The 27,979-nt window shown below is 39.8% G+C and overlaps 1 protein-coding gene and 1 long non-coding RNA gene across 2 annotated transcripts; one reads left to right on the forward strand and one right to left on the reverse strand.

Moving 5' to 3' along the window:
• The first annotated feature begins 579 nt into the window (after nucleotides 1-579).
• Nucleotides 580-27,973, forward strand: paplna (papilin a, proteoglycan-like sulfated glycoprotein). Its single transcript, XM_081603004.1, has 27 exons — nucleotides 580-883; nucleotides 3,175-3,237; nucleotides 4,377-4,480; nucleotides 7,919-7,979; nucleotides 8,106-8,208; nucleotides 8,340-8,470; nucleotides 11,013-11,136; nucleotides 12,454-12,534; nucleotides 12,772-12,944; nucleotides 13,051-13,174; nucleotides 13,259-13,385; nucleotides 15,097-15,301; nucleotides 15,420-15,596; nucleotides 16,542-16,692; nucleotides 17,648-17,728; nucleotides 18,369-18,567; nucleotides 18,827-18,911; nucleotides 19,006-19,129; nucleotides 20,161-20,608; nucleotides 22,628-22,786; nucleotides 22,865-22,992; nucleotides 23,941-23,995; nucleotides 24,115-24,261; nucleotides 24,737-24,864; nucleotides 25,089-25,197; nucleotides 26,143-26,315; nucleotides 27,393-27,973. The coding sequence occupies exons 2-27, from the start codon at nucleotides 3,187-3,189 to the stop codon at nucleotides 27,554-27,556; spliced, it is 3,612 nt and encodes a 1,203-aa protein (XP_081459130.1). The 5' UTR covers nucleotides 580-883; nucleotides 3,175-3,186; the 3' UTR covers nucleotides 27,557-27,973.
• Nucleotides 19,381-19,748, reverse strand: LOC103458223 (uncharacterized). The gene is made up of 2 exons (XR_532558.2): nucleotides 19,658-19,748; nucleotides 19,381-19,449 (listed from the first exon to the last, which is right to left on the reverse strand). It is a non-coding gene; the product is annotated as an uncharacterized LOC103458223 (long non-coding RNA).
• Nucleotides 27,974-27,979: the final 6 nt, after the last annotated feature.

Raw genomic sequence — 27,979 nt, forward strand, 5'->3', positions numbered from 1 at the left:
CAGAGAAGGGAAAAGTTATGTGGCCCTCACAGGAAAAAGTTTGGGGACCCCTTATTACAGGTACATTTTAAGTATCGCTACATTTTTGGAGGAATAGCTGGAATATTAAACAACTTTTTGCATAGATAGATAGATAGATAGATAGATAGATAGATAGATAGATAGATAGATAGATAGATAGATAGATAGATAGATAGATAGATAGATAGATAGATAGATAGATAGATAGATAGATAGATAGATAGATAGATAGATAGATAGATAGATGAGGTGACCCTCTTTTGCCTCTAGGGGCTTATTAATGATGCTCGACTTAAAAATAAAACATGACCGTAAAAATGCTTCCGAGTTGCCAAGGTAACATTTGGGACTCATTTGCGGCTGAAGCTGTAACGGAGCCTTAACATTAGACGCACATGGCGTTGCATGATTGCCCTGCTATTACATAACTCCTATTCACTGTACAAACATTTTTTCTCCCCCCACGCCCCCAACCCTCCTTTTATGTCTGTGGCATACCTATGGAGAGCCAAACACAAAACGAAAGCTCGCGCTAACTGTTATTTGTGTAGTCTGAAATTACACAGTGGGCGTGAAACATCCCCGGGTCTGCCAGGAGGGGCTGTAATTGGGCTGCGAGAGCTGCGGGTTAAAAGGCGCGGAGCAGACGCCCCGCAAAGAGTTTCAACCAGCGACACTTTCTCCACTACCTGTCGGCTACCTGGTGGGACACAGAGGAGGAAAGAGACAAAGGCTTCCGGGCAGACATATCCCAGGACACGGCGACTCTTTTTCGGACTCTTCGAGCCAGTCCTCCGCTGGCAGCTGAGCCGCGTCCACACGAGAAGAAATCTTCCTTTAAAAATAAATAACACTGAACAGGGTGAGTGAATTATTTTATTTTATATAATCCAAAAATCTTTAGACACATCTTTAACTAGCATTTCTTTTTTGTTTGTGAAGTGGGACCCCTTAACTGTCACCCCCCAAAAACACATACATAAGTCAATGAGGACACCGGTGTCATCATGACAGTTAAGGGGCTTACAGGATATAAATATGTAGTCTAATAATACTAATAAACACCAAGCAAAACTATTAAAGGCTCCTTATTAAGTTCTGGCTAGCTTCAGACTCTCACCTGGCACGGGGCACAAGACACTGCTTGTCCTGCTGACTTAGGAGCAGGATAATAGATAATAGGTAATTTAGTTTGATAAACGCAAACAGGTAGTGACCTGAGGGCTCTGTGAGCTGGTGCATTGATGACACATGAACCTTACAGGAAATTTCAATGATTCATCAGTCTAGCCGATCAGTGCCTCCAGGGGATTTTTTTAGGAGTCTTCAGTCAAACTGATGTCACTTTCCTCCTGGTTTCCAGGCTTCCTGCAAATTTAAGGAACTGATTGTTTTGCGTGACCTTTCTCACCATGTCACAGTGTGGATCCATATGTGTTCAGTCCCACTCTGGGCCGGTTTCGTCATGTTAGTTCACTGTTGAAATCTTTCTATGAAGCAAATAAATGGCCACACTTTGATTTTGTTTTTTGTTTTGGAGAGGGGTAACAGGATAGTGGTCCCACCAGTGAGTGGAGGGAGTTGAGGGCGTAATGGCTCGCCCTATAAATGTACACGTTGGTTTTGATCATACGCAAACACTCAATAGATAAATACGTAGCTGCTTACATGTCAGTTATTTAGACTTTCTTGATATTGGCTTTTTAAACTTTATGTAACAGTTCAGAGTGACTCGGTGTCAGCTATCCTTAAAACGGGGGAGGGGGCATAACTGTCCTCTCAGCGGGGGGCGTTTGGTGGTCGCTACATGCAGGTCGGGTGGCGTTCAGCAGCCCCAGCTGACCCTCATCCCTCATCTCAGGAGAGGCAGGAAACTCTGTTTAGCCATGAATAAACAAACAGTCCTCCCTGTTGCAACAAAGAAAAATATGTTTAATTAATTTAATCCGCTAAGCAGTAGCGTAAGAAATAATAAATGAGTGTAGATGTGGCTTTATTAAACTTTTACAAAGTGTCTAAATTCAAAATGTGGATCGCTGTAATGAGCTCCTAATGTAACAGAAACAGTGAAGCAAAGTCGACGTTGGCTAAATTAGTTTTTGCTGATGATGGCAAAATAAAACCCGCACGGAATCACCGAAACTGTAAAAAGTATCTCAAAAAGATTTTGAGATGACTTAGAAAAATAGTTAGTGATACTTGATTTCAATTTGTTTTGCCATCATCATCTTTTGGCGTGGTAGCATTAGAGCCTGGTTCTGTTCTGTTGATTACTCCTTACACAGTCAATAAGATGGAGAACAAAGTATCTTCAGTCAGAAGCTTCGTTTCACACAACTGCAGTACAGACTGCTACAGGAGATCCTTCCTGCTCACAGTCATCAACCTCTTCATCAACTCTTTGAAAAACCACAGATAATATGAGGTTTCCCTCTAGACTTGATAAAGTATTTATGAATGTAATTAATCTTTGCATACATTCATGTATGATTTAATGTTTGAAAAGGAAAGTCCTGTCTTATCCTAGGAGAAATGGTTCACCTTGGTGTAGGATACTGTCGACTAAAAACTAAACAAAAGCTAAAATGACTAATTGTAACCAAAATAAAAGACATTTGCAGCTTCATCACCTTTCTCTAAAACTGACATGTCCCAAATATTTTGACCCAAATTGATTCATTTTACCACCACGTCTTTTTGAAATCCTCTTATTCAGTTTTTCTCAGATTGTTTTTAAATGTCTCCAGATGCAAAACAGACGTAATGTTTACGTTTTTTTTATTTTTTCAAATCCAAAATGGATTGATAAACACGGCGTAGTAACCGTAGAGTTGATTAGATTTAGATGTTCACTCGCCAACAGTGCAGCTTCTCATCCAGTTTGACGATCAAAGCTTTGATAACGCCGCTGCACAAGCTGATTTACACAGTTGGAAAGGGTTTGGGAAACGCTGCAGGGCAACACAACCAAAGCTGGTTCAGTCAAGGACCTCATGCAGACTCTTCTCTCTGGTTTCATTTTGAACGTTTTGGCCAGAGAGTCATGTATTACATCAATGTCTGGGATGCTTTAGTTGCTCTGGCGGACATGCCAGACTAAGTAACTTTATATCCTTTGTGTTTTTTTTTCTTGTTTTTTTTTTTTTTTGACAGGGTTCAGCGAAGATGCTACTTCCCCTGATAATCCTGCAGCTGCTTCTGGCTCCGGCATTCATGGTAAAGTGGTTCTGTTGTAAATAAAGGCTCAGTAAGACAGAGGAGGTTTGGATCCAAAGTAGCAATGAGTTCAAAACCAAGTCTCCCCCTTTCACTGGTTACATTTAGAGATCTTCTAGTGTGGTATTCCTACCTCTGGATTTTGACACATTTTGTCCCATAGCTTTAAAAACCAGTGGATGTTTTTAGTATTTCATGTGAAGCACCAACTAGGCCTGTCACAATAAATTGTTCCAGAAATGATTCTGATAAATGATAATATTGTTGTTTTGAGACTGTTTGAAATATGATGACAATGGCAGAATAACGTAAGTTTGCTCTCTCAAAAACTAGTAAACTTAATTTTGTAAAGAACACTTCACAGCGGAAAAGGAAGACATTTTACATATTACCCAAAATAAAACACAACAACCAAACAACGGTCAATAAAAAGGAAATAAAAAAACACACGTGACAGAAAACATTAAATTAAATTTCTTATGAAATCTGTGAACAAAACTAAACCTTCAAAAAATGTTAGTCATCAGAATGAAAATGATCAAGCTAATTTTAATTAGCTTGATCATTGATCATTGATCATTGATTGATAGCTCTACAATCAATTACAATCAATTGATAGCTTTACAATCAATTTGCATTGATTGTAAAGCTATGCATTGCATTGCTTTACAATCAATGCAAAGAAATGAAAAGAAAATAATTTATGTCATTTTAACAAATAAAAATGGTGTGGCATTCTTATATGATCATTTTACTTTGATGCTGATGTGAAATGTGGCTCCTGTCATATAACTGGGAAGGAGTCACGCATTGTTTTTCTTCCATTTCTCTGTTATGCAATGCTTTTTGTTGGTTTCTCACCTAAAATCTCCATGAAATACAATAAAGTTTATGGTTGACTGCTTTGATAGCTACTGTATGATTTATTTTGTAAGGCCATGTAATGATCAAAGAGCACACTAGAAATAAATGCATTTTCAAGAATAAATAGAATTTTATTAAAAATCTTTTCTGTTGAATTTTAGTAAACCAAAAGTCTGTTATGTAATTAAATGCAAAAATAAAAAATAAAAATAAGCTTCAGAAATGTTCTCATCTAGAGTTAGTTGCAATAAATCCTTGTTTTTGAATGCATCCAGCTGCCCAGTGTGGATTACTGGGACTCCTGGGGTCCTTACGGCGAGTGCAGTCGGAGCTGCGGCGGCGGCGTTACCATGAGAACAAGACGCTGCATCACCCAGAGGTAGGTCCTTTTTTTAAAAAAATCCTGTTTCTAAAGTCCCACATTGCAGTTTGGCTCTACTGAGACGCCCATATCATTTAGATATTGCTGTTTTCCCCTGAGTACTACAGTGATCCTCAGTCAGTATTATGATGGGAAGAGAGCGATATATGAACTCAGCAGAGATTCTTGTCCTGAGTTGGGCGTTGGCTCCTGAAAAGGATCAGTTTGGCGTCAATATGCACTTTTGACTTGCACAAGTTTTGTCCTGAATGGGTTCTTTTAGGCTTCTAAGGTATCATTTTGATAATTTTAGGTCTTTAATTTGTTTTTATTTGTTTGTCAAGCTGCTTCTCCTCTTTCTCACTGCATCGGGATATAGTTTGGTATATTAATTCATGATGGGTGTTGTTGCCAGAACGTCGTTTTCACAGCTTGTTATTGCTGGTGTCCAACTGGCATCTTGCCTCATGTAATCCTTAAATCTTGATCTCATAAGATCAAGATTGTGTTTTCTCCTCACCAACTCAGCACCCTACAAAAACACAAAATCTTACCGGGTATTTTTTTTAATAGTATTTAGTGCAAATATCTTAGTACACTTGAAATAAGACAAAACTAACTAACGTAAGTAATTTCTCAGCTAAGTATAGGAGCTTGTTTTAAGTAAATAATTCCTTAATATGGATGAAAAATGTACTAGTTTCACTGGCAGATTCTTTTACAGTTTACATGTCCTTCTTGCAGGGCTGTTTACTTTGTTGCTCCATATAACTGTGACTCAAATATTGCAGCACTAACATGATCCTCTATGCTATGTTGTCCACACTAATAAAGATACGCTCACATCGGGATGCTTGATGCTTTAAACTGAGTGAAACTTGGCTTACTTTCTGGTTATGTAGGCTAATAATCATCTAAAAAGACTGATTATCGGCATAATAGCAATAAACAATAAATACAGTGCCTTGCAAAAGTATTTATAGCTGCTGAACCTTTTCATGTTTTGTCACGTTACAACCACAAACTTTAATGGATTTGATTGAAATTTGACTTGATGCACAAACAGAAAGTAGCACATAATTTTAAAACCTAATGAAAATGAAATATTGCCGATTTGTATTAAATCCTCTTTACTCTGATACCCCAATAAAATCCTTTCACAACCAACTGCTCTTAGACATCACCTAACTATAATGTATGGAGCTTAATTTTCAATAATTTTAGCTCAGTAAAAATTACATCTGTTCTGTTTTTAAAACAATCCCAGAACTTGTAGTGTTTAAAGCAGGGCTGGGTTATAAAACAACCCCCCCAGCTTTCATCCAATCAATCATCAGATCATGAAAAGCGTATGAGACAACTGACATTAGTCAGAGAAGGCGCCAAGAGGCCCATTGCAGAGACCAACATGCAACCAGAGCTACAACCGAATGGTTTAATTCACAGTATCATGGTCTCTGTTAGAATGACCCAGTCAAAGTTCAGAACTATACCCTATTGAGAAACCGAGTCAAGGCTTGGAGATAAATGTTCGTTGATTCTCTCTCCATCCAGTCTGATTTGTTTTGAAGAGAACAAAGGAGGAAAACGTCGATCTGTAGATGTAATTGTCACACCCCTGAACTCTGGTTCCCCAAAGCATTGACTGAGCGTGTGGAGGAGCGCACGTCGCACTGCTCAGATGTTAATCACGCAAATTTTTCAAACATAAATAAATCAGTATTACATTGTACTTAGTGTCGGCCTGCTGCCGCTTTGGGCCACGCCGATGAGATATCAAGAGCGTTGATGCGTCTCAGTAATTGAGCAATCCCTCTGTGTGGGACTTTTTTTTGATAAAACCAACAATTTTACCGCTTCCCAACATGTCCGTGCAGCCAGTCAGTGAGTCAGACAGTCTGTTAAGTGAGTGACTCCCCTCTATACCTCGGTGATCACACAAAACAAGGTGCCCTGCCCATCTGCTCGCATCCCAAATGAACTCTGCCATACCGTGTCTGCTGGGTTGGCCTGAATCACTCCTTTAAACACAGTGATTTGATTCGCTGAGTCTAAATTAGTTTAGATATGCTCTAACAACAACAACTCCCGTTTCGCCATACGTTCATTTCAGGCTCGCCTGTGAAAACAAAACTTTTCCTCCATTATTTCGGTCGTCTATCATGTCAGAGCGAAAGGCCACGTTTTGAGCTGCGCAAGTCAGATTTTGCATTCTTCAGTGAAGAAAAATGGTTGTTTCGACGTGTTGTAGTCTTAGATCTGGCCTGCTGACAGGAGCGTGCCTTGCTCCTGCCAGCCTGAGGGCAGGAACTTTAAAAAAAAAAAAAAAGGTGGCCTAATCATGCGCTCGCTGCGCAGCGGGAATGGAGGCCTTGCAGATGATATTTAGAGCTGAAAGTAGCTATTTCTGCACTTTGAGTCTACTTGAACTCTGCTTTTATATGGCTTCTGCAGCTGGTCATTAACCCATTTGCCTCGCAGTGATAAATAAGAGGGTGCTACCAAAATTTGGCAAGCTGAGATGGAAAATTGGACTTGTATTAAGTTGGTAGTTAGCTTGTGAGAACCTCTAAACTTTTCCTTCTTTGGCTGATTTAAAGAATCGCCTCTGTTTTGTTTTGTCTCTTAACTTGAGATTTGAACTTTCAACTCCTTGTTTGCTTTTTTAAAATGTCCGTAAAACAACACCAGAAACTCAGTTTTAGCTTTGGGGCCACAAATCCAAATCACACAAGGCTTTTTCTTTTTCTATATTTCAATGTTTCTGAAAATTATAGCTTACAGATAATGTATTCCAGTGGTATTAATAAAAATACTAATGATAATGTTGATGTTAATAATGCTAATAATGCTATAATATCAATAATATAATATACCAAGATAATTTCTAGTAATTGGTGTCGTTGAAATTGTTTATTTGGACATTTTTAAATTCCACAGTGAAACGCATCCATAGTTTCACAGCACAGATTGAAACAGAAAAAACATCTTGTTGTTCTGATCTTATAAGTTTTGAATTAGCTTTTTTTCTGGGATAATGCAGTCCTTCTTTGAAAAACAAAAAACTTTTGAATATTTTTTATGTGAATGTTTTTCCAAGGCACTGTGCATAATAACTGTCTCGGTGAATAACTTGCCATGTTTTAAAAAAAAACAAAAACAAAAAAAAAAAACAGACATGGCCAAGCTTGTGAAGCTACTGGTGTTTTTAAATGTGCTGTACTGGTGCAAAATCATAAATAAATGTACAATTCAGTGCGTTTATGTTTGTGTTTTAAAGAAGAAAAGTTTTAAGTCAGTTCAGCGCTGTTTTTCTGTTTCGTATCGGTCGATACTAAGCCTCAGATATCTGCATCGGTATCAGAAGTGAAAAAAGTAAATCAGTGCATCCTTATTATCAAGCAAAACATTTTCAAAGTGTCAGATGGTCTTTTGTTTCACTTCCTATTCTCACAGGACAGACGGTGGACACAACTGTGTGGGACCAGACAAGTCTTATCGCATCTGCAACATCCAGGTGAACAAAGAAAACTGACAGGAGAACTGATAAAAAATTAAATATAGATATAATGTTTTTGAAGCACAAATTATTTCTGGATAATTAACCTTCAGCCTCTCTCTTCCTCTTCATTATTCCAATCAGGATTGTCCAGAGGGATCTAGAGACTTTCGGGAAGAACAATGTTCCCAGTTTGATGGGACTGAGTTCCAGAGAAAACGCTACAAGTGGCTCCCGTACTACGGAGGTCAGAGTTACTCTGTTTGGGACATTACATTGAAATGAAAACCACAGATATTAGAAGGAGCTGGACTGAATTTCTCAGTTGTAATGTGAAACTAAGTTCTCTGTTTCTTCCTTTCTTTCTTTTTTTAACAGCGGAGAATCCCTGCGAGCTGAACTGCATGCCGAGAGGGGAAAACTTTTACTACCGCCACCGCAGCTCCGTCGCTGACGGTACCCCCTGCCACCCGGGACGGAGGGATATTTGTGTGGGCGGAGTCTGTAAGGTAACTTCCTGTACAGATCAAACAGATGAGCAAATCAAAGAGGGAGACGGGAACTTTGTTACATTTGGATATCAACCTTTTCTTCCCAGTATTAAATGTTATCTAAAAAAAAACATTGCTATAAAACTTCTGCAAACGTTTTCATCAACCGAGAACTTTTCAAAATTATGCAAACCTCTTTCAATTTTAAGAAATTACAAATGCACATCCACAGCTGGCCTAAAGTATCACAAGTTAAGCAGCTGCTTAGGACCCCCACACCACCAGAGGGACCCCAAGAGCACGAAGCCAGCATGATAAAATACATATGTATATTTGAAATAACATTGAATAATACAAACTAAATGCCATCACACATGGAAAAATTATTTCTATATTAATTTTATACCAGGTAAAAGAAATTTATGCAGTAACTGTGTAAAATATCTGCAACAAAATGGTAAAGGGGTTTTAGAAGTATTTTTATTTTTTTTTTACTTTAAACTGATTCATTTTGTTTTCAAATATAAAAATGGAAATGTGTTTTAGTTTCATTTCTGTATCTTTCAAAATAAAACATTTCATTTAGTACATATTTATATATTCTATCTTTTTTTTGCAGCAGAGGCAAAAGTGAGAGTTTAAATAGAAAAGGTTGCTAATCCGCCATGTGTCATATTAAACTCCACATTAAATACATTCAAGATTGAGACAAAATACTCTGAGAGATATATATTTTTTGTTTACCAATAAAACACTCCAAAAACAAAACTTTACCAAGTATGCTGCTGCCACTGGTGGAAAAACATAAGATATTAAACTCTCAGATTTAAACTTGTAAAACCAAATGAAAATCTCTCATCATTTTCCTTTCAATTCAGAATTTTGCTCTCTTTCTTGTTTTTTGTTTTTTTTTGTTTCTAAGAAACAAAGCCCATCTGATGAGAGCCACATTTTTCAGCAGGTTAAAGGACGTCTCTCAGCAGAGGTCATCATGTTCACGTCTGTAGTTCATTTGTGATTAATGGCTTCAGCCAGAGGGGCATTTTAGCCGATAACAGTGATGTGCTGCCTGCTCCAAACTATGCAGGAAGCTCAAGTTTCACACTTTAAAAAAAACCCATTTCTCTCTATAGTTTAAACTTAACGTGGAAAAAAGGTAACTGTATGATTCTTAAATAATAATAATTAAATAATTCACTAGTATGTATAAAATCCTGCTAGGGTTTAGAGATTTGACTGGAAAATCAAACAAACATCAAACTGTCTAATAGCATCATAGTTGCTCCTCTGATGTTTTCAGTGAATTACAGTCACAGCAGGAACTGATCTCTCTGCTCGGAACTCCTCACTGAGAGCGTCGCTTTGTTAATGAAAGGCGACACACTCAGAGGAGCCGAGCAGCGGGGCTGAAGATTAGCTTCGCTATGTGGTAACGTCAAACACTTTGTCCTGTTCTCACCTGTTTCTCATGGAATCAAAACTCCAGCTCACCAACCCTCATCAGCTTCATCGCACCTTAAGCTCCCACCAGGAAAAACTCACCCTGAGACCAAACGGGCTCCTGCAAAACGAAAAACAACAAAAATTTCAATATATATTTTGTCGGTTTCAATCAGCTTCAGCTCTCATTACAAACTGTACAATTTTTGCTGTTGTTGTCATAGTAACAACCATGCAAGCCTGAACAAAGGAGCAAGTGGAGCAACTGCTTCAGAGGAGGAAACTTATGTTTTTTTCCCTCCACCGTTTTTTTTTTTGTCTGAAAAAAAAACCGCTTTTTGACATACAACAAACTAAAAATAGATATAAAAAACAAAGGCAAAATTTCAGTGTCACCATCCTTCTCATAATTGGTTCAGTCACACTCACTTAGTTCACCTTGATTGGATTCGGGAACGTATTTGAAGTATTTGGCTTGTAGAGCGATCAAGAGTTTCTTCCCCATATTTGCTGCTTGTTTTCATAACATAACCAAAAGCAGCGCCCCCTGTGTGAATCAAGGAAATACAGAAATATTATTTCTGATGTGTAGAGTTGACTTTTTTGGTAAATTGTTTTTCTTCGTTTAGCACTGCAAAATACAATTTACATTTAACATTTACATTAACTCAGACCTTTACTATTACTTCAAAATGTAAAGAGATAAAATAAAATAAAATTTCACTGAAATTCAAATTTAGAGGCATAGATTAAAAAATGAAGTCACAGGGTTCACTCGATGTAATGGCCACATTCATTAAAACGTTTGAATGGAGGCCAAATGGGACCCATCTGGGCCAATGTGTTCACTGGACATGGGATTAAAACTGTGAAGGAGAAAAAAACCCAAACTGCTAATGAATGTCTCTGTCATTTTACGTCTCATTAAAGCCCAGGAACGCATGTGACTGGCCATCCTCAGTGGTGTTTGCACACATGGTACATGTTCAAAGATGTGGGTCAAATTGTCAGAATCCATTTTTTGATCACTCAGTTACCTCATCTTTGGCAACTTTGGGCAAATTTGAATCAGGCTGAGGTTGCCATGTTCGTATAAGTTGGTGTTTTTTCCCTTTTTCAGCACCTGGGCTGCGACAACATGCTAGAGTCTTCCCAGCAGGAAGACCCCTGCCTGCAGTGTGGGGGCAGCGGCCAGTCCTGCCACCTGGTCAAAAACACCTTCACCGCTCGCGACCTGCCAGCTGGTACGAAGTTGGGATTTCTCATACGAACACACGCTTAATTCTTGCATCACAAATTGAGTCAAAATCTAAATTTGGGGGACTTTGTTGCTCAAAAACTGGTTTGATTGTGTTTGCACCTAATTGTAGCTTGTCCTGATTTGCCAGACCTTCTTCTACATGTAAAACATGTGACTAATTGAAGCTTCCTGCCTATTTGCCCCCATGCCTAAAAACAACAACAACAACAAAAAACAAAGCTTGTTGATTGTACGGCGAATAGCTGCCCTGTCGGCAAATATTTCCACCTGGTGTTTGGGTCACCTACTTGAAACAAATACCTCACTTCCGCGTTAATTGAAGCGAGACCAGCTGATGACTAGCTGCTGCCTCTCCTGCTGTGTTTGTTTAACGGTGCGGAGAGCTAGCTTGGTTGTTTGTTTCAGACAGCTGTCATGCCAAGGTTCATCCCCCGACAGAATCTGGTTCCTCTGTGCCTCGAGAGTTCCCTGGGGTGGAAGGCCAGTGCGCATTCGTTCACCTTGAAGGGCTCATGCAAAGCCTAAATATTGTTTTTGTAGATTTGCTAGCGTAAGTAAGTACAGTTTAGCGATCTCACAGTCCAGTCACCCAGAGCCAGGTTGCTATTAAACTTAGCCCTGTCTGTACGATACAGAAAAGAAAAATGCAGAGGAAATGATAGACTCCTTCTTCAAGACAGAGCGCAAGTGAGGTTGAAGGCAGACGAAAAATTACAGCCTGTTTCAATTGGATATTGTTTTCTGTTTATGTCATGATAAGTACTTAAGCTAAAGCCTCGTCCCTTATCTGTGAACCCTGCTTGTTCAGGAGGCAGTAGCCGGAGGCAACTGTGTGCGTGCTTGTGTGTGTCTGCGTGCGTGTTATAGATGGAATCTGAATCCAAATGTCCTTTTGTTATGTTTTATTTAGGGTTTATGTGAGGCTATGGCCAAAGAGTGAGGAGGACAAAAGAATAAAGTGAGGAGGAGGTCAGGGATGAATAAGCTGAAGGTCAAAGAACTGAGATTACTCTGTTTCTTCCCCACAGTTTAGTAAACTTAGACAACCAGATGTATTTGTTGTACAGTTTTGTCTCAATTGCTTCTCTGACTGTGTTGTTCTTTCATCAAATTTCCTTTTTTAGTGTTAGTTGGCAGTTATTTCTGTAATCGATTAATCGTGATCAATTCAATTAGTCATTTCAGGCCTGGTCCAACTGGAATGTGAGGAAAAAGTGAATTTGTCTCTAAAAACATCTTTGTGGTAAATTCTCTTCAATGCATTTGCATCAGAATCCTCAGTTTGTGTTTTTCGTCCCAGGCTACAACCAGATGTTCATCATCCCTGTCGGAGCCACAACCATCAGCATCAGAGAGACGACGGCCTCGCGGAACTACCTTGGTGAGTCCGTGCTGACTTTTTGGATCTTATCTTAAATGCAAAATGTTTTGGCTTAAATAATACTCTCATTATGTTGATTTTTTTCACCAAATGGTCTGTTTTTGAGTCTGAATACTCTAGTTAGCGATTAATCGATTACTAAATTAGTTGACAATTATTCCAAGAGTTGATTAGTCATGATTAATTTGATTAATCGTTTCACCTCTAACTCAAACTTTTCTATTTATCCTTGATCAGCCATCAAGAACCTGCGTGGCGAGTACTACCTCAATGGCCACTGGGTAATTGAATTTTCCAGGGCGACGCCCATTGCCGGGACCATGCTCTACTACCAACGAGGCGCTGAGGGCGAAAACGTTCCCGAAACTGTCATCGGTCGCGGTCCTACCACTGAACCACTTGTTGTTGAGGTGATTTATTTTTATTTTTTTTCCTCCTCCGGGAATTTTGTTGTCACCAATAGTCTTTAGTGATCGGTTGTTTGATCCTTATTTATGTGCTACTCCACCTTCTCAGCTGATCAGCCAAGAGCCGAACCACGGCATCGAGTACGAGTATTACCTTCCAAACGGCCGTTCCAGGCAGGGCTACTACTGGAGCTTTGGATCTTGGTCTTCTTGCAGCAAAGAGTGTGGATCAGGTCAGACTGGAGGGACAACTTGGATTGATTCCCCAGCTCAAATACTCTGAAAAGAAACAATTCATCCCTCTGGTTCTCCATCAGGCTATCAGTCCCGCTTGGTCTTTTGCTCGATTGACAACGAAGCCTATCCCGACTACCTCTGTGCTTCTCTGCCAAGGCCACAGTCCAACCGCACCTGCAACCCCCATCCATGCCCACAGACCCAAAGGTTAGTTGACTGAAAACATGTCAGGCACATTTCTGGCAGCGGATCCCAGATGAATCGTCATCCAGATTTCAACTAATAATCTCCCAAGACAGCTTTTTGACTCCTTTTTTTTTTCATTATTATTATTACGGCTGTCTGAAAGGATGGCATACCTGTATCCACCACAGTTGTGGAGAACCTCCATCAGACCCAGGGTGCTCAGGTAACTCAGGGTCGGTAGTCGTAGCAACGTTCAAATTGACTGCAAACACAAGAGGGAGATGAAACTAGAGGTGGCCAATTATCACATTGTATTATCATTTATCGTGGTAAATTTCTCATCATGATAACAGTTTTGATTTATGGTTGTCATGATAAATTCCAATTAATGAAGTCTAAATCTCCACAAAGCTGTTCTGTCTGGATTGGTAGTTTTACTATTATCCCCACTGTTTGTTAAATAAAAGTATAAATAAACACCAATAAATCAGTTAATGATTCAAATCACACTATTTTTTATGCGTCACTGCTGTCCCAAAAAAGCACTTTACAAATTTTTTTTGGTGGGGCTGTAGTTGCTGTAACACAACTATAAGAAGACCTTGACCATGATTGACTAAAAAAGATCTTAGAAATATTTCTTATCGTCACTTTTATCGTTATCACAAAATATCGTGACAAAATGTCATAGCCCATATCGCCCACCTCTAGATGAAACATCTCCTTTTTCGCAGTCTTATTAGTTAGTCTACATTTTCTTCGTAAATTTGAGATACTTTGGTTAATATTTGGCTTCAGATCTACAAAATGTGCTGAATTAGCCAAAGCAGATTCATAAATCTCTCAACTTTCCATTCAGAATCACATTATCTCTCTTCGCTCCTGTTTGCATGTAGTGCAAAAGCCTTTTCCTGCATGTAGAGTAAGAACAAAGTTACGTGGCATCTGTCCTGCTCAGAGATCCTCTTTCACACTGGATCTGCTTACCTTTCCTCTTGAGGAACATACAATGGAGATCTGACACTTCTGACCTTGTGAACCCCCAGCCTGCAGCCTCCACACCTGATTTCTGAGCTGGACTCATTGCTACAATAAATCACGCAGCCGTCTGTCCTTGTCCATTAACGTAGCAATGTATTGTGAATTGTTCTTAGCTCATAGTTTGTCTTAAAATGTTGCTGTTTTGTCCGTCTACGTAGAACAGAGCGATTTTTGTCAGTTCACTAACCAATTCCTGGATCAAATATCCAACCCTGAGCTGAGTTAACAAAACATACTGGATTAGGTATTTAACTCAAACATTGGTCAAAGTGGCTAATGTTTAGAGTTAAAGCTAAACATTAGCTAAACATTTATGCAGATTTGTTAAAGCAGTCACTCTTTCCTGACAGTAGAACATGAGATAGATAATCTGTGAAAAAAAAAGATTTCCTCTGCATCCTCCCTGTGGCCCTACTGCCATCTGCAGAAATGCACCGCTCCCGGTCAGAAACAGCCAATCAGAGCCAGGAGGAGGCTCTTAGTGCTGTAAATCACGCTTGTATAGGCACTGCTTATAGATAGATAGATTATAGATTAGTTTTGCATGAGAAAGTCCATTTTACAGTCAATCTCACATTACTCTAGTAGCTTTAATTAAATCCCTTTTAGCAGTAGATCTTCAGTGTTTCAGTAACTACACATGAGGAGTGACGAGGCTAACTTGTGTCCATCTTTACGGCGGCTTTCCCAGCTGGAGAACTGGGGAGTGGAACGCCTGCTCTGTGACCTGCGGTGGGGGCTCTCAGCTGCGCTCCGTGCAGTGCATACTGCACGATGCGTCCGGCCCTCGGGTGGTGGAGGACGCCTTTTGTGCTGCCTACGCAGACGCTCCTCTCTCTCTGCGGACCTGCAACATGCACAAATGCGCAGAGTACCGCGTGACCGGATGGAGCTCAGTGAGTAAAGCAGGACCAAACAGCAGGACAGACCTTTAGAAATTAAAATGTTTAAATAAGTACTTTTGTACGCAACATTTTTTTTAAAAATATAGATGATTGATGTGTTGCTTTTCAGTGCTCAGTGAGCTGTGGATCAGGCGAACAGACTAGAGAGGTCACCTGTGTGGGATCAAGTGGCACCATGTTAGAAGAAGCTTCCTGCAGGACGTTGCTCCGCCCACCTTCCGTCCAGCCGTGTGAAATGCCCGTTTGTCCCAGACAGATCCACTGGCATGTGGGAGCATGGGGGCTGGTGAGTTGGATACACACATTCTCATAGATACTGGTCATCTCAAATTTAACTGTCTTGTAAAGGTACCAAATGGCAAATTAAATGGCAAATTGGGGTGTGTGGTGTGGTGGCGCAGGGGTTGAGCACAGTCCACATATGGAGGCCTCTGTCCTTGAAGTGGCCGTCGCGGGTTCGATTCCCGGCCTGGCGACCCTTGCCACATGTCTTCCCCTTCTCTCATTACCCACCTTCCTGTCAACTAACTATCAAATGGGGGCCACTAGAGCCGATAAAACCTTAAAAAAAGATGCAATTTGGCATTGCAAAAACAAATTTGCTTAATGGAAACATTCCAATTAAATAAAAGCTCTTGTTTTCTTGATCCAAAGGTTTAGCATGAAGTGTTTTTTTTTCGCAGTATCAAAATTAGTTAATTTCGTAAAACTGTAATCGAATCACTTTTCCGCATCACAGGAGTCACTTGATCTTCAACTGGATGTTACTACTGGCACAAACCATGAAGAAGAAGATGGCAGGAAGTAGCTAGAGATTGATGGCGTGACATGTTTTTTAGTGACTTATCATGTGAACAAACTTATTCAAGTCTGATTTTAGTTGTGTTTCTTATTTACAGAGAACACAACAATAGATAGTGTTTTTAAAATAGCATTAGCAGTTTTGCACACATTTGCAAAGGAAACACATCTAATGTGAAAGGGGCCAAATACAAACAGCATAGATGCAATATTTTTGTATATACAAAAATGTGTTTTTTTTATGTTTAAGAAGAATGCATCACTTTAATTCCACATCACTATTTTATCCTAAAATTCATTGATCTGTGACCTAAAATAAAATTTTGACTAGAGACAAAAGTACACCACATTTATGAAAAAAGAAAAAGAAACTTTGTGTTTAAATGTGAAAATGAATGGCTAACTACAATCTACGTTTGTTTTCCTGCAGTGCTCCAGAAGTTGTGGTTCTGGATCACGAGAGCGCCAGGTGATCTGCTCGGATCAGGAGAGAAACCTGTATCATGTGGACCAATGCAACGCTCACCCCAAACCCTCCACGATGGAGCGCTGCAACACCCAGCTATGCTTCAGTCCACAGGGTAAGAGCCTCCCAAACGTTTGAATTGGACTTTTATACCAAAGCCCCTCATATTCTGTCACATGCTGTCATTAGCATGTTGAAATGCTGCTTTTTATATCATTAATATCCATTTTACTTCCTGTTTTCCTGGTCATTCTATCTCAGTGTTATCACCATGACTACCACATCTACATTAGGATTTTTCCTCCCAAGCCTCAGAATTTCCTTTAATTTAAGAGGTTTCTGTGCCTTACTGTGCAAGGTGAATCCCCTGTAGTATTTTCATAATCTCAATTTATTCTGGAAGCACAGTACTTTAATGAGCAGGTGTTGGAAGGTATGCACATTAGAGTGGAAGGCAAGGCTCTTTAGTCGGAACCATTAATCAGCGTTGTAATTTTTCCTTCCTCTTCCTCCCTCCTCCTCTCTAAACAGGATGTTAGCCCTTTGGTCGGACTGCTTTTTAAACTCCAGCCTATAAAACATACAAATTAAATCGTGTTTGAACAACTCCAGGTCTATGAGCAATCTGAGGACGTGTGCGCTGCTTCCCAGCTGTGGGAAGCAGCGCATTTTTTGTATGGACATGGTACTGTTTTGGTGACTGTGAATTTGCCAAAAACAATGCAGCAACTAATTTCTATGCCAAACTATGATGAGGTCTTTTAGTCTTGCCATGAGTCCATGTGCCTCACTATGACCAGTTCTCTTTTGACCAATCGTCATCGTTTATTAGATGTAGACCAGGTGCGACGGACATGTTGGTGATGATAAACCACTAAGATATGTCTGAATCTAAGTGTCATGTTGGGACTTTTTATGTTGACACTCACTGACTAAAATCTCGCTCTAACTATAAAATCATTTCGGTTTGTGTAATCATTGCTCACTCAGGGTGTCTGAAGGTTGTGTTCTCTAATAAAAAAGGGCCACACCACAATTACCCTGAATGATTTTTCTCTTGTTGTTTTCAGTTGTCCCCAGCATCCAGAACCCGCGAGGACACGACAGCACTCAGACTAGCTTCCAGCCCTACGTGCCAGATCTTTCAACAGGTGACATTTCTTCTTCTTCTTTTCCTTCTTTTTCTAATATTCTTCTCTGGGATGTTTGTTGTTCTCTTATGAATAAAGTCTTTAAACCAAACAGAAAACTGTAAAAAAAAAAAAAAAAAATCTATCTTTTTCTACCTTTAAAGTCAACATTTTCCATCTTGATTTAGAGTGACGGACAAATGTGGGGTGTTTTAAATTTCAACCCCACTGCCTCTCCATCTAATCCCTTTGTGTTTCTATGGCGACTGTCCCCAATTGTTCCCCCCATGCTTCTGACGTCCCCCATCCGTCCGTCCTCTCCCTGGCTCTAATTATCCAGGCCTGATTGGCATGTTTTCGGGACTCCGTGAGCATTGTTGGCCTGATTAAAATATTTCAGAAGCGGTGAACTGTGCCGTTTCTGACCATAGTGGTACAGGAATGTTTTCTTCGACGCCAATCTCTGCTCCAAAGCTCGAGGAATTTGAAGCATTTGTTTTTGTTTTGCCGTTGTTTCTGATCACTGGAGCCAATCGCTGGGTTGTCACTCATTGTCGGTTTTCATCCAGCTCTGTATGAGCCATTAGACGGAGCAAACAAGGTGAACTGTGTGTTGTCTTGTTTGCGTTTACAACGAAGACATTCTTTGGTCTGGTCTCAGCTCGTAGGCCAGAGACCAGAGACCCCACCCAGAGGAACACGGTGCAAGACCCTCACAACTTCTCCCCGGCCCTCCACTGCAGCCAGTCCAACTATGGCTGCTGCCCAGACGGACGGACCTCAGCCAGGGGCCCCCAGGGCCTGGGCTGCCCGCAGACTCCAGCTGCCACTCCTGGCCCGTCTTCCTGCGACCAGACAAGGTATGCGCCCTCAACCCACCGTGGTTTAGCTCACAATGTGGACGGAGTCCGTTTTTAAACTGGTTCTGTGGGTGTTACTTTTATGACTCCGTTACCACACAAACCACACGTCATGCAAGGCAAAAAATACAAAAATAAATCCCCCACATACCACAATAGGCACAAATCTGTTTTTCTGCACATTTTTCGTTATTTTTGATAAGAACATTCAGTGCTTGTTGCTCAATTGTTTGTGCTTGTTTCCTGTTTTGTGTTTCAGTTATGGCTGCTGCCAGGATGGTGTGAGAGCTGCTCAGGGCCCCAACAGAGAGGGCTGCTTGGAGTATGTGGCCCCTGCGCCTACGGTAATCAACTACTACTTTACTTGTTAGCTTATAAAACTTCATTGTTTGTTCTTAAAACACATTTTTTTAAAAATTAAAAATCTTGTATCCTCAGGTTGCCTCTCTTCCAACAGAGAACGCTGTAGAGTGCCGCATCACCACTTATGGATGCTGCTATGATCGCAAGACACCAGCAGGGGGCCCTAACGGCGAGGGCTGCCCTAACCCACCCAACCACAGTAAGAAGATCATGAATTGCTCTCGTACAATGTACAGAAAACCGAACAGAAATCAACACATGATCCAACAAATAAAAATCCATGATTGTATTTAGTGTTATTTTGCCTCCATTACTCGGATGCCACTAAAAAATGTCACCAGTCAGTAAATTATATTAAATTAGTAACTTATAATCATAGTAATTATAGATGTTTTATGAAGAGGTTTGCTATAGAACAGTTGTGATGTTTCAGGTTAGAACCCAGAAGAAAACATTTAAAAAGTTTATTGAAGTCATGAATAAAACTGAGGAGGTTTGGCGACTTTTCCCCAACAATCTCTGAAAAAGATGGAGAAAAGAGCAAGTTATAGTCTGAGAAGATAAGCTGTTTCTTTCTCCCTGTCTTTCTTTTTTTAAGCTAAACTTTATAATCTTGATTTCCACAATGCAATGCTTAGTTACTGCCTGGACTAGGGGTGCACCGATAAATTGGCCCCAGTTTTCTTAAAGGGGGACTTTTAAGTAAATTCTCTCATCAAAAACATACCTGGAGTGTTTACTTGATTCTTTCATGCATGTTTGAGAAATCCTTTAATCTCCCGAGGCAACCATTGAGCTGTACAAAACGCCTGGGTGGACCTAGCTCCGCCTTAGAAACGCAGTACTTTGAAATACGGCTAAGCTGGTGGCGTGTCCTTTCCTGTTTTTTCCACAGTTTTCACTCCACACCACAGTTGATTATTTTTAAGCAGTTATGAGGTGAAACCTTAAACTGCTGCTGCAAAAGTTACTCAGCATGTTGTTGCTAGGTAACCAAACAAGGCTGAGTTACCAACCTTGCTTAGCTAGCCCTGAGAGGCTAAAGTTGTTCCTCTGCCTACATTCCCCAGAATGCTCTGCGATTCTGGATCCAGTTTCAGTGAAATAATTGATTTCAGACACATTATCTACTGATATTGATCACGCATCAATCGTGATATGTATAATTATTGATTAATAACTGTTAATCTGTTATTTGTGGTTCGTAAAGGAAAATTTTTGTTGTTGCAGTCGAGCGGTCCATCTGCTCCCTGCCTCGTGCCGCCGGCTCCTGCAGCAGCTGGGTGGCACGGTACCACTTTGACGTCGTCACCTCCAAGTGCGCCCACTTCTGGTACGGCGGTTGCCACGGCAACAGCAACAACTTCATGAGCCGGGCAGAGTGCCAGCGGGCGTGTCAGGTGCCGGCGCCCAACCAGCAGCAGCCTCAGCCGGTCGCGCCTGTCGGACCCTTGACCCCCTCGAGGGAATCTGCTCTCGAAAGAACCGCGCCCAGAGGGTCGCCCGACACCCAATCACCTGACGTGGGCCGCACTTTCACAGCGCAGGGCGGCTCGCCCAGCGACTCCGGCAGACACGGCACCAGTGCAGCCAGACACGCTCACAGAGCTCGGGTGTATCTGAGGACGCGCCGACCTTCGACTGGAGCGCGAGCTCAGATGACCGGGCCAGCTGCCAGGTAAGAAACCCGCACTCCAGTCCCACCATCGCCACCGGCTTCACTAGGTCGACAGCCTTCTAGACGCTGCTGAAGGAGCTCCAGTTCACTTGGTGCTATAAAGCCAAGGAGTAAACGGAGGAGATTGGAAGAAAGTTTCCAAAGTTGTGTATCATTCTGGATTAGAATGAGGAAGTTTGTGTTTTATGCATGTAAAGGTCTAAATATCTTTAAAATGTATTCTTGATCCCAAATAAAGGCCAACTATAAAGAGAACTAAATTCTATGAAAGTAGTAATAATAATTTAGAACGTTAGTTATTTTCAGTGAAATTCAGAAGTTACTGCTGAAGTAAAAATAAAGCACACAAGAAAAATCAAAATAGTACACAATGTTTAACTTTCTACCCTCCAGATTTGAGGCAAATACTGAAATTAAAATGGTAATTCTATGTCCTACCTCTTTCTTATCTCCGATTTTATATGGATAAAGGGTTGGTGTGAATTTTTTGCTGTAGAGATATTAATGGTAATAACTATCTTACCGGTAGTAGACAGATTTTTTTTTTTATTTTGTGGAGTTTAGAGATACATAAAGAAAGTCACAGAACAATTGAAGTCTAACAGCTTGTCAGACAGATCCCCATTTGAGCTGATTTGGTCATTAAAAATTGATCAATAAAAATTGTTCATACCCATATGATACAATATTATCTTAGCAAATAGTAAATGCTCACACTTTTAAATGAGTCTTGCTAATTTTAATTTTAAGTTTTTCCAATTAAACTACCCCAAGTTATCAGGTTGATTAAAAACCTAGGGGTAGCAGGAAGGTTAAGAAAAAAGCAAGAAATTTGAAAATGCAAAATGGCTAAGATAAGCTAAATGTCACCCCTGATTGGTTAGCTGTTAGCCTTCCATCTTTCTACTGATTTACTTTTTGTGACATCTTTCAGGTAAATGTTCGATTACCGATAACATCTTCACAGAACGTAACATAAAAAAATCCTGGCCATCCCTTTAATTCCAGTTATCTAAACATCTCAGAAACACAACAGATATTTTTGTTAAAATAATGATGAACTGGCCTGTTTCTGCCTGGTATTAAAGCCACTAACTCAGTGAACTGAAGCAGCAGTTCACACAGATTATGTTGTTTGCAGATAACATTGTGATCTATTCTCAGAGTGATACAGTATTGTAGAGGTACTCTCCTGTTTTATATCAAGAAAATCAGTATATAAATCAACTGTACCTCAATTTTATGCACAATATACTCCTGTAAATCCTGTTTTGTACATTGTTTTATACCGCTTTCCTTTTTATATGCGTTTGTGACGCTAATATAATCAGCACTCACTCTTTCCAGCTGCTTCTAGCTCCACATGCTGGTTTTTTTTTTCTGCTTACACAGTGGCGCCTTATTTCTTGCTATAGCCCCAAAAATATTGGGGGACAAAACTTTCATTGACTCTACGTCTAAGTGGACTGTTCGGGTGTTAAAGTCTTTGTTGATTCTTTGGTATTTGTCTGATTTAATGTTGGTGTTTCTCTGTGTCTGCTAACTCACTGTGTCACTTGTTACCACTACTGGGCTCTGTTTGTTTGGACAAAAATCAAACTAATAAAGCTTTAATTGTGATACTGTCATCGTATGTGTGTGTCATGGTGTAGTGTTTGGGGGCATTTGGAAGTTTCAGAAATATTTTTGTGTTTGTGTTCATGTGGGGCGTCATAATTGTTGGTTTTAACGTGTTCAGATCTGATGTCTTAAACTGTAGGAGCACAGTTCATGTCGTGATGATTGTCAAGTTGCATGGCTCCTTTATGAGCATCTTTTTTCCATCCTTTTCCTTGCCTTGTCTTTGTTTCCTGACATGCCTATAAAGCCAGGTCGGGGGCTCTCTTTATGCTTGCTTTGTCCACCAACAGTAGAGCATAAAGTGAATTTTGTTCTCTTCTCCTCAAACCTCTCTCTACTTCCTTCATTTCTTCTCGTCCTTTCTGTCGTCTTTCCTCGTATCTCCTCATGTTTCCTCAGTTTGACCCTGGCAGGTGTTAGCATTGATAAGAGCGACCCAGACAAAGTGGAGGCCTTAGTCGGCCAGACGGTGGTGCTGCCCTGCAGAGTCAGCCCTCCGCCGTCATCGACCATCATCGTGGAGTGGAGGAGAGACGGGATCCCTCTGTCGGCTCAAAGGTTAGCTCCAGAACAGGTTAAATGGATCCGTTTACGTCTCATTCCTCTGTGTCATGAATTGTTTCTGTTTCTCCCCAGACATCACCAGCAGCCCAATGGCTCAGTGTTGGTCGGTCCTCTTATGACGTCAGACTCTGGCTGGTTCTTGTGCTTTGTCACTCGAGAACGGGAGAGAGACCACCGCTACATTTACCTGTCTGTCTCAGGTACTCACAAAAAACCGAAACAAAAAACAAAAACAAATTAAGAATTTGACACAAACTTGTGACAGTGTTAGGGCCAAGAACAACAACAAAAAAAATAAATTACGAGATTAAAGTACTATATTGTAACAATACAAGAAAAAGACATAATAATGCAAGACTTAAGTCATAATATTACCAGAATAAAGTTGTAAAATTAGGAGAGTGAAGTACCAATTTTATAATAACTAAAATTTAAATGAGGAATACTGAGCACCTTATGAAGTTTTACTTTGGCATCGGTTTCACAAATGGGACATATTTAATATTTACATTATCATCAAATTTGTATCAATAGAAGGACTTTGAAACCATTGTGCAAACAACAGAGAAAAAACTGACTAGATGAGTTGGTCGAAGTTTTGCTCTCAATAAAACAACTTTTTTTCTAGTAATTTTACAATGTTTTTTCGTAACATTGTGTCTTGATTTTACTTGTATTATGACTTTAGCCAGCCTTTATTTGTGAATGGGGTAATGGGAAAGGGGGTAAAACATGCGCCAAAGGTCATGAGGCGACGTCGAGGACTAAGGCCTCCATATGTGGGTTGTGCTTTACTCCTATGCCACCACAGCACCCCTGTTCTTGTAATTTACAAAAGTTTGGTGGAGGTTCATCTTCTACTGAAAACCACCCTTCATGTAAATCCAGAACTTCAATGGAGCATTTAGATTAAAGCTTATTCAGGTTTTGGAATGGCCCAGTCAAAGTCCAGGGCTTTATGAAATTAAGAATGTGTTGTAGATGTTTTTCAGATGCTCTCCATTCAGTCTGACTGGACTTGAGTTATTTAGGTACGGTGATTTTTTTTGCAAAAATCACTTTTGGCCAAATTTTTTAGGAACGTGACGATGTTCAAATGTGAATTTGTTCAAGTGCTCATTCATTGTCAAAATGTGTGTTTTACACAGATGCTCCATCTCAGCCTTTCCCAACGTTGCTGCCTAAAGATGGCCCAATCCCCAGGTGAGAACGTCCAAACACAAAATCAGTGTACCTCTGTGTTCTGCTGTACTTCTAATATCTTTTTGGTTTCACATTTGGGGCGTGAACGTCAAGAGATTTGTTTCCGTATCGTTTCTCAGGTTCAGCATCGATCAGTCAAGCCCATTGACAGTAGAAATGCGAACAGGTCAAGCTGTGAGACTCCCCTGCACCATCGTCCCAGCTGCAGCTCTGCAGTCTGTCAGTATTCAGTGGACCAAAGATGGAAAAACCCTCAGTGACTCCAGGTATAGATCCAATATCTGGTCATTTTAAACTTTTAAAGGTCTACCTGAAGAACAAGTGTAGAGCTGCTGCATTTGTGATCCACAGAGTTTATGAAGAATAAAATGTATATACAGGGAAAATGTGAACAGAAACACAAAAGAGGGCCAAGTACTGACCCCAGAGGCACCCCAAAAAGCAAAAACCAGAGCAATAATACAGTCCAATCAGAAGTTGCTGCTATTTTGTTGTGGATTTCCATTTATATTCTGCTGTTTACGTAGCTATTATGATTGTATTTAATGTATAATGCAGTCAAATAGAAGTAAAAAACAAAAATATTAAAGAAATAAACCAGCGACTTTGTTGCCTCCGCTGACGGATTAAATGCATTTCTTTTATTTCTGTGGGGAATTCTCAGTCAAACAGCAAATCCAATTTCTTTTTATTAATCTCTTGGCAGTAAACAGATTTTCTGACTGCTCGGTGTCGTTTCAGGATTACCCAGCACACTGAAGGCACGTTGGTGATCAGCCCTCTGAGGTCTGACGACTCCGGGGTTTACACATGTACGGCTGCCAGCCAGCAGCAGCTGGAGCAGAGGCAGCTGCAGCTCAGGGTCCAGGGTAAAAATGTTCAAACACCTTTTTCACCTCATTCACATGCAGTTCTGATCATCCTGATGATACGCGAGCACTAAATGTGTATGGTTTGTGTTTCAAACATTCACCACCAGGAGGCAGTAGATGTCATTTGATACTCCAAACATTCTCGACCTTTTTAGGATATTTATATGTTTATAAAGTTGATATAAAAAGTTCTGTTTTTCTATTTTTTATTATTATTTTAGCTGACTTGAAGATTACCACAGCTCCCAACAACATCCAGGTGACTGAAGGCAGCACAGCTGTGCTGCCCTGCGTCGTGTCCGGAGACAACGTCAACATCGGCTGGTCCAGGTAAAAGTTGCCATTGTTCTACTGAATAGTTGAGTTTCTAAGTGAATCTGATTATTATTAAAGCTCATTTTAAAGATTTTTTTATGCATTTAGTGTTCCAAAAATGATCAAAAAGAACCACAGTGAATAAATTATCAACGATATCGCTGCAATCGAACCCTTTTTGATCTTTTTCTGCATGTTTCAACTGGGATCTATTCAGCTGACTTTTGTTGATCATTTCTAAGCAGTAGCAATTTTTGACCACACGGCTCACTACCCAGGGCGTCATGTCATGGGTGGCGTCGCAGATTTTCGGTTGTTCAGTGCACAGTGTAAGGCAGCCATGTTTCTTTTGAAAGTTGGTAAATTCCATTATATTAAGGGGCCATTTCTCAGATTTTTCAGGTCCTAGATTGAATCTGTTATACTCCTCCAGGCTGAACTTGGTAATTATACACTTAAAAGACATTCCCTAACAGACAGGGTTAGTTGGAACCTTTGTTCTGTTCTTTTCCTTTGAGTTTGCTAAAACAGGGCCTCGATCAGGGTTTCTCTAGATTTATTAGGTTGAAATGCCTCCTGGCCATCTCCCTAATAATTAGCTACTTCCATAAGTTTATCAGATTCAAACCTGGACTCTGGAGCGTCTCTCAATGGATTTACTGCGAAAGGGCATTCAAAATGAATTTGAGTGAAGATAAGAACAAGAACATTTAGGAAACATAAAATTATTTAAAGAAGTTTAAAATCAATGAACATTTTTTAAGTATATTTTTAAATATCTTTTCAATAGAAATACTAATGACATTTTCTCCCTTTAAGGTGGATTAAACCAGACGTTTGCTTGGATCTGTTCTTTTCCCGTTTGATTAGCAGTTCAAACATCAGAAAGTACGAAGACTGACGGAGGAAGTTTGCACAGCAGCTAAAGAAATCTCACTGAGCTTCTGCTTGTGTTGGCAGGAACGGAGTGCCAGTGCGTCCAGATGGCCGTAACATCCTGGTATCATCTGACGGCAGCCTGATGATCAATAACGTGAAGACCTCCGATGAGGGAACCTACACCTGCAATGCCTACACAGGCATTTATTCTGTGAGTGCCACAGCTGAAGTGAGGGTGATAAAAGACGCAGAAGGTGAGAATAAATTACTCTATTAATATGTTCTGTAATCTGATTTAGATTAGATTCCAATACATGCTGATTTTGCTCAGTCAATAAATAAGTAAAAAAAACTATGTAGATTTAAAAAAAAAAAGATGAATATGGTAGGTAAGAATGAAACAAAAATATTTTAAAATAAAGTATTTTAAGAAAGTGTGCATAGTTGTATGCAGACCTATAGTAAATATGCACTTTCAACCAAAATAGACGAGCTGAAATATAGACTCCATGTAACGCGAATCCTCAATCAATTTAGCACTTGACACAAATCCCATTTAAGACGTATTGGTGAGAATAGTTGACTGGTTTCTCTTTTTGTCAGCAAAATTCTCGTTAGTCTTTTGGCTTTTCAAGTTGCAAGTTATTTGTTTGACATAAAGTGTTGAACCTCATCCTTGGATGCTGCCTCATCATCCACTCTAAGCACAACCACTACACTGTTGTTAAGTGTTTGACTATCACCTTGGAACGACAAGAAGAAGAGAGGCTTACATGTGAACAGAGACTAAAGCAGAGGACTCAGCACACAGCCTTTAGGCACTCCACTGTTTATTGGTGGTTTAGAGAGAAGTTCCCCAAGTTTTCTTTAAAAATATATGTTTTATTATTATTATTATTATTATTATTATTATTATTATTATTATTATTATTATTATTATTATTAAATGTAGATGTTTTTTTTATTCCATTATATTTAAATAAATAATAATAATAAAAAATAAGAATAAAAAGAGAAGATTCCTGATTTAGAAGAATTGGGAACTTATTTGTGTTATCCAGATTGAAAAGTGTTTTAATGCAATTTACTTTTCACCTGTTTTAAACATTGTGTAAAGTGCGCATCAGTTGAAAGTTTCTCAAAGGACATTATACAAACAAAAGAATTATATATTAAAATGAAAACTGTTCTTGTAGAGCTTTTTTTAAAATCTATGTCATTTGGCTGTTGCCTTTAGATGAGAAGTTATAATTTCAACCTATTTGTAAGCGCAAACCTGTTTTAACTTAATAAAGTTCTGAATAATATTCTTACTGAATGTGCTGTTTCAGGCGCTGATGTGCCGCCAGGCTGTGTGGACCAGCCTGAACTCGCCAACTGTAAACTTATAGTCTACGCCCGCCTGTGCGACCATCAGTACTACTCCAGCTTCTGCTGCGCCAGCTGTGCCAGGCACCCGCCAAAGAATGGCAGGACTGGTCGGCACGTCTTTTGATGCGCTGACCTTTCACCTTTGAACTTCTGCATTTGCCAAATGGAATTAAAAACAGGGACCAGACTGCGCAGAGTTATTTTTATTTTAGAAAAGACCCAACGAACGAGGAGTTCGACAGTCAGCACTTTGCTCAGATTGCCTTCTGCATTAAACAACATGAAACCTTAACATGAAACATCCCATAATATGACCTGTGGACATGAGGAGGCACTGAAAATAAGCTATCTACTCACTGGACTTATGCTTTCTCTGTTTTTTAGAGAATCTAATAATCTAATATAATGTAATTTTATTGTTCGCTTCATTATTTTGACTACCTTTCTTTTTTTTGAATCAAAATGTGTACAAATTCACCATTTTTTATTTTTCTGTTGCGTTTTCATTGTATATTTTTATGTAATAAACCTATTTTGCTAACCTCTG

This window comes from Poecilia reticulata, chromosome 22 (assembly GCF_904066995.2).
Source record: "Poecilia reticulata chromosome 22, P_reticulata-male-v2, whole genome shotgun sequence".
NCBI classification, from domain to species: domain Eukaryota; kingdom Metazoa; phylum Chordata; class Actinopteri; order Cyprinodontiformes; family Poeciliidae; genus Poecilia; species Poecilia reticulata.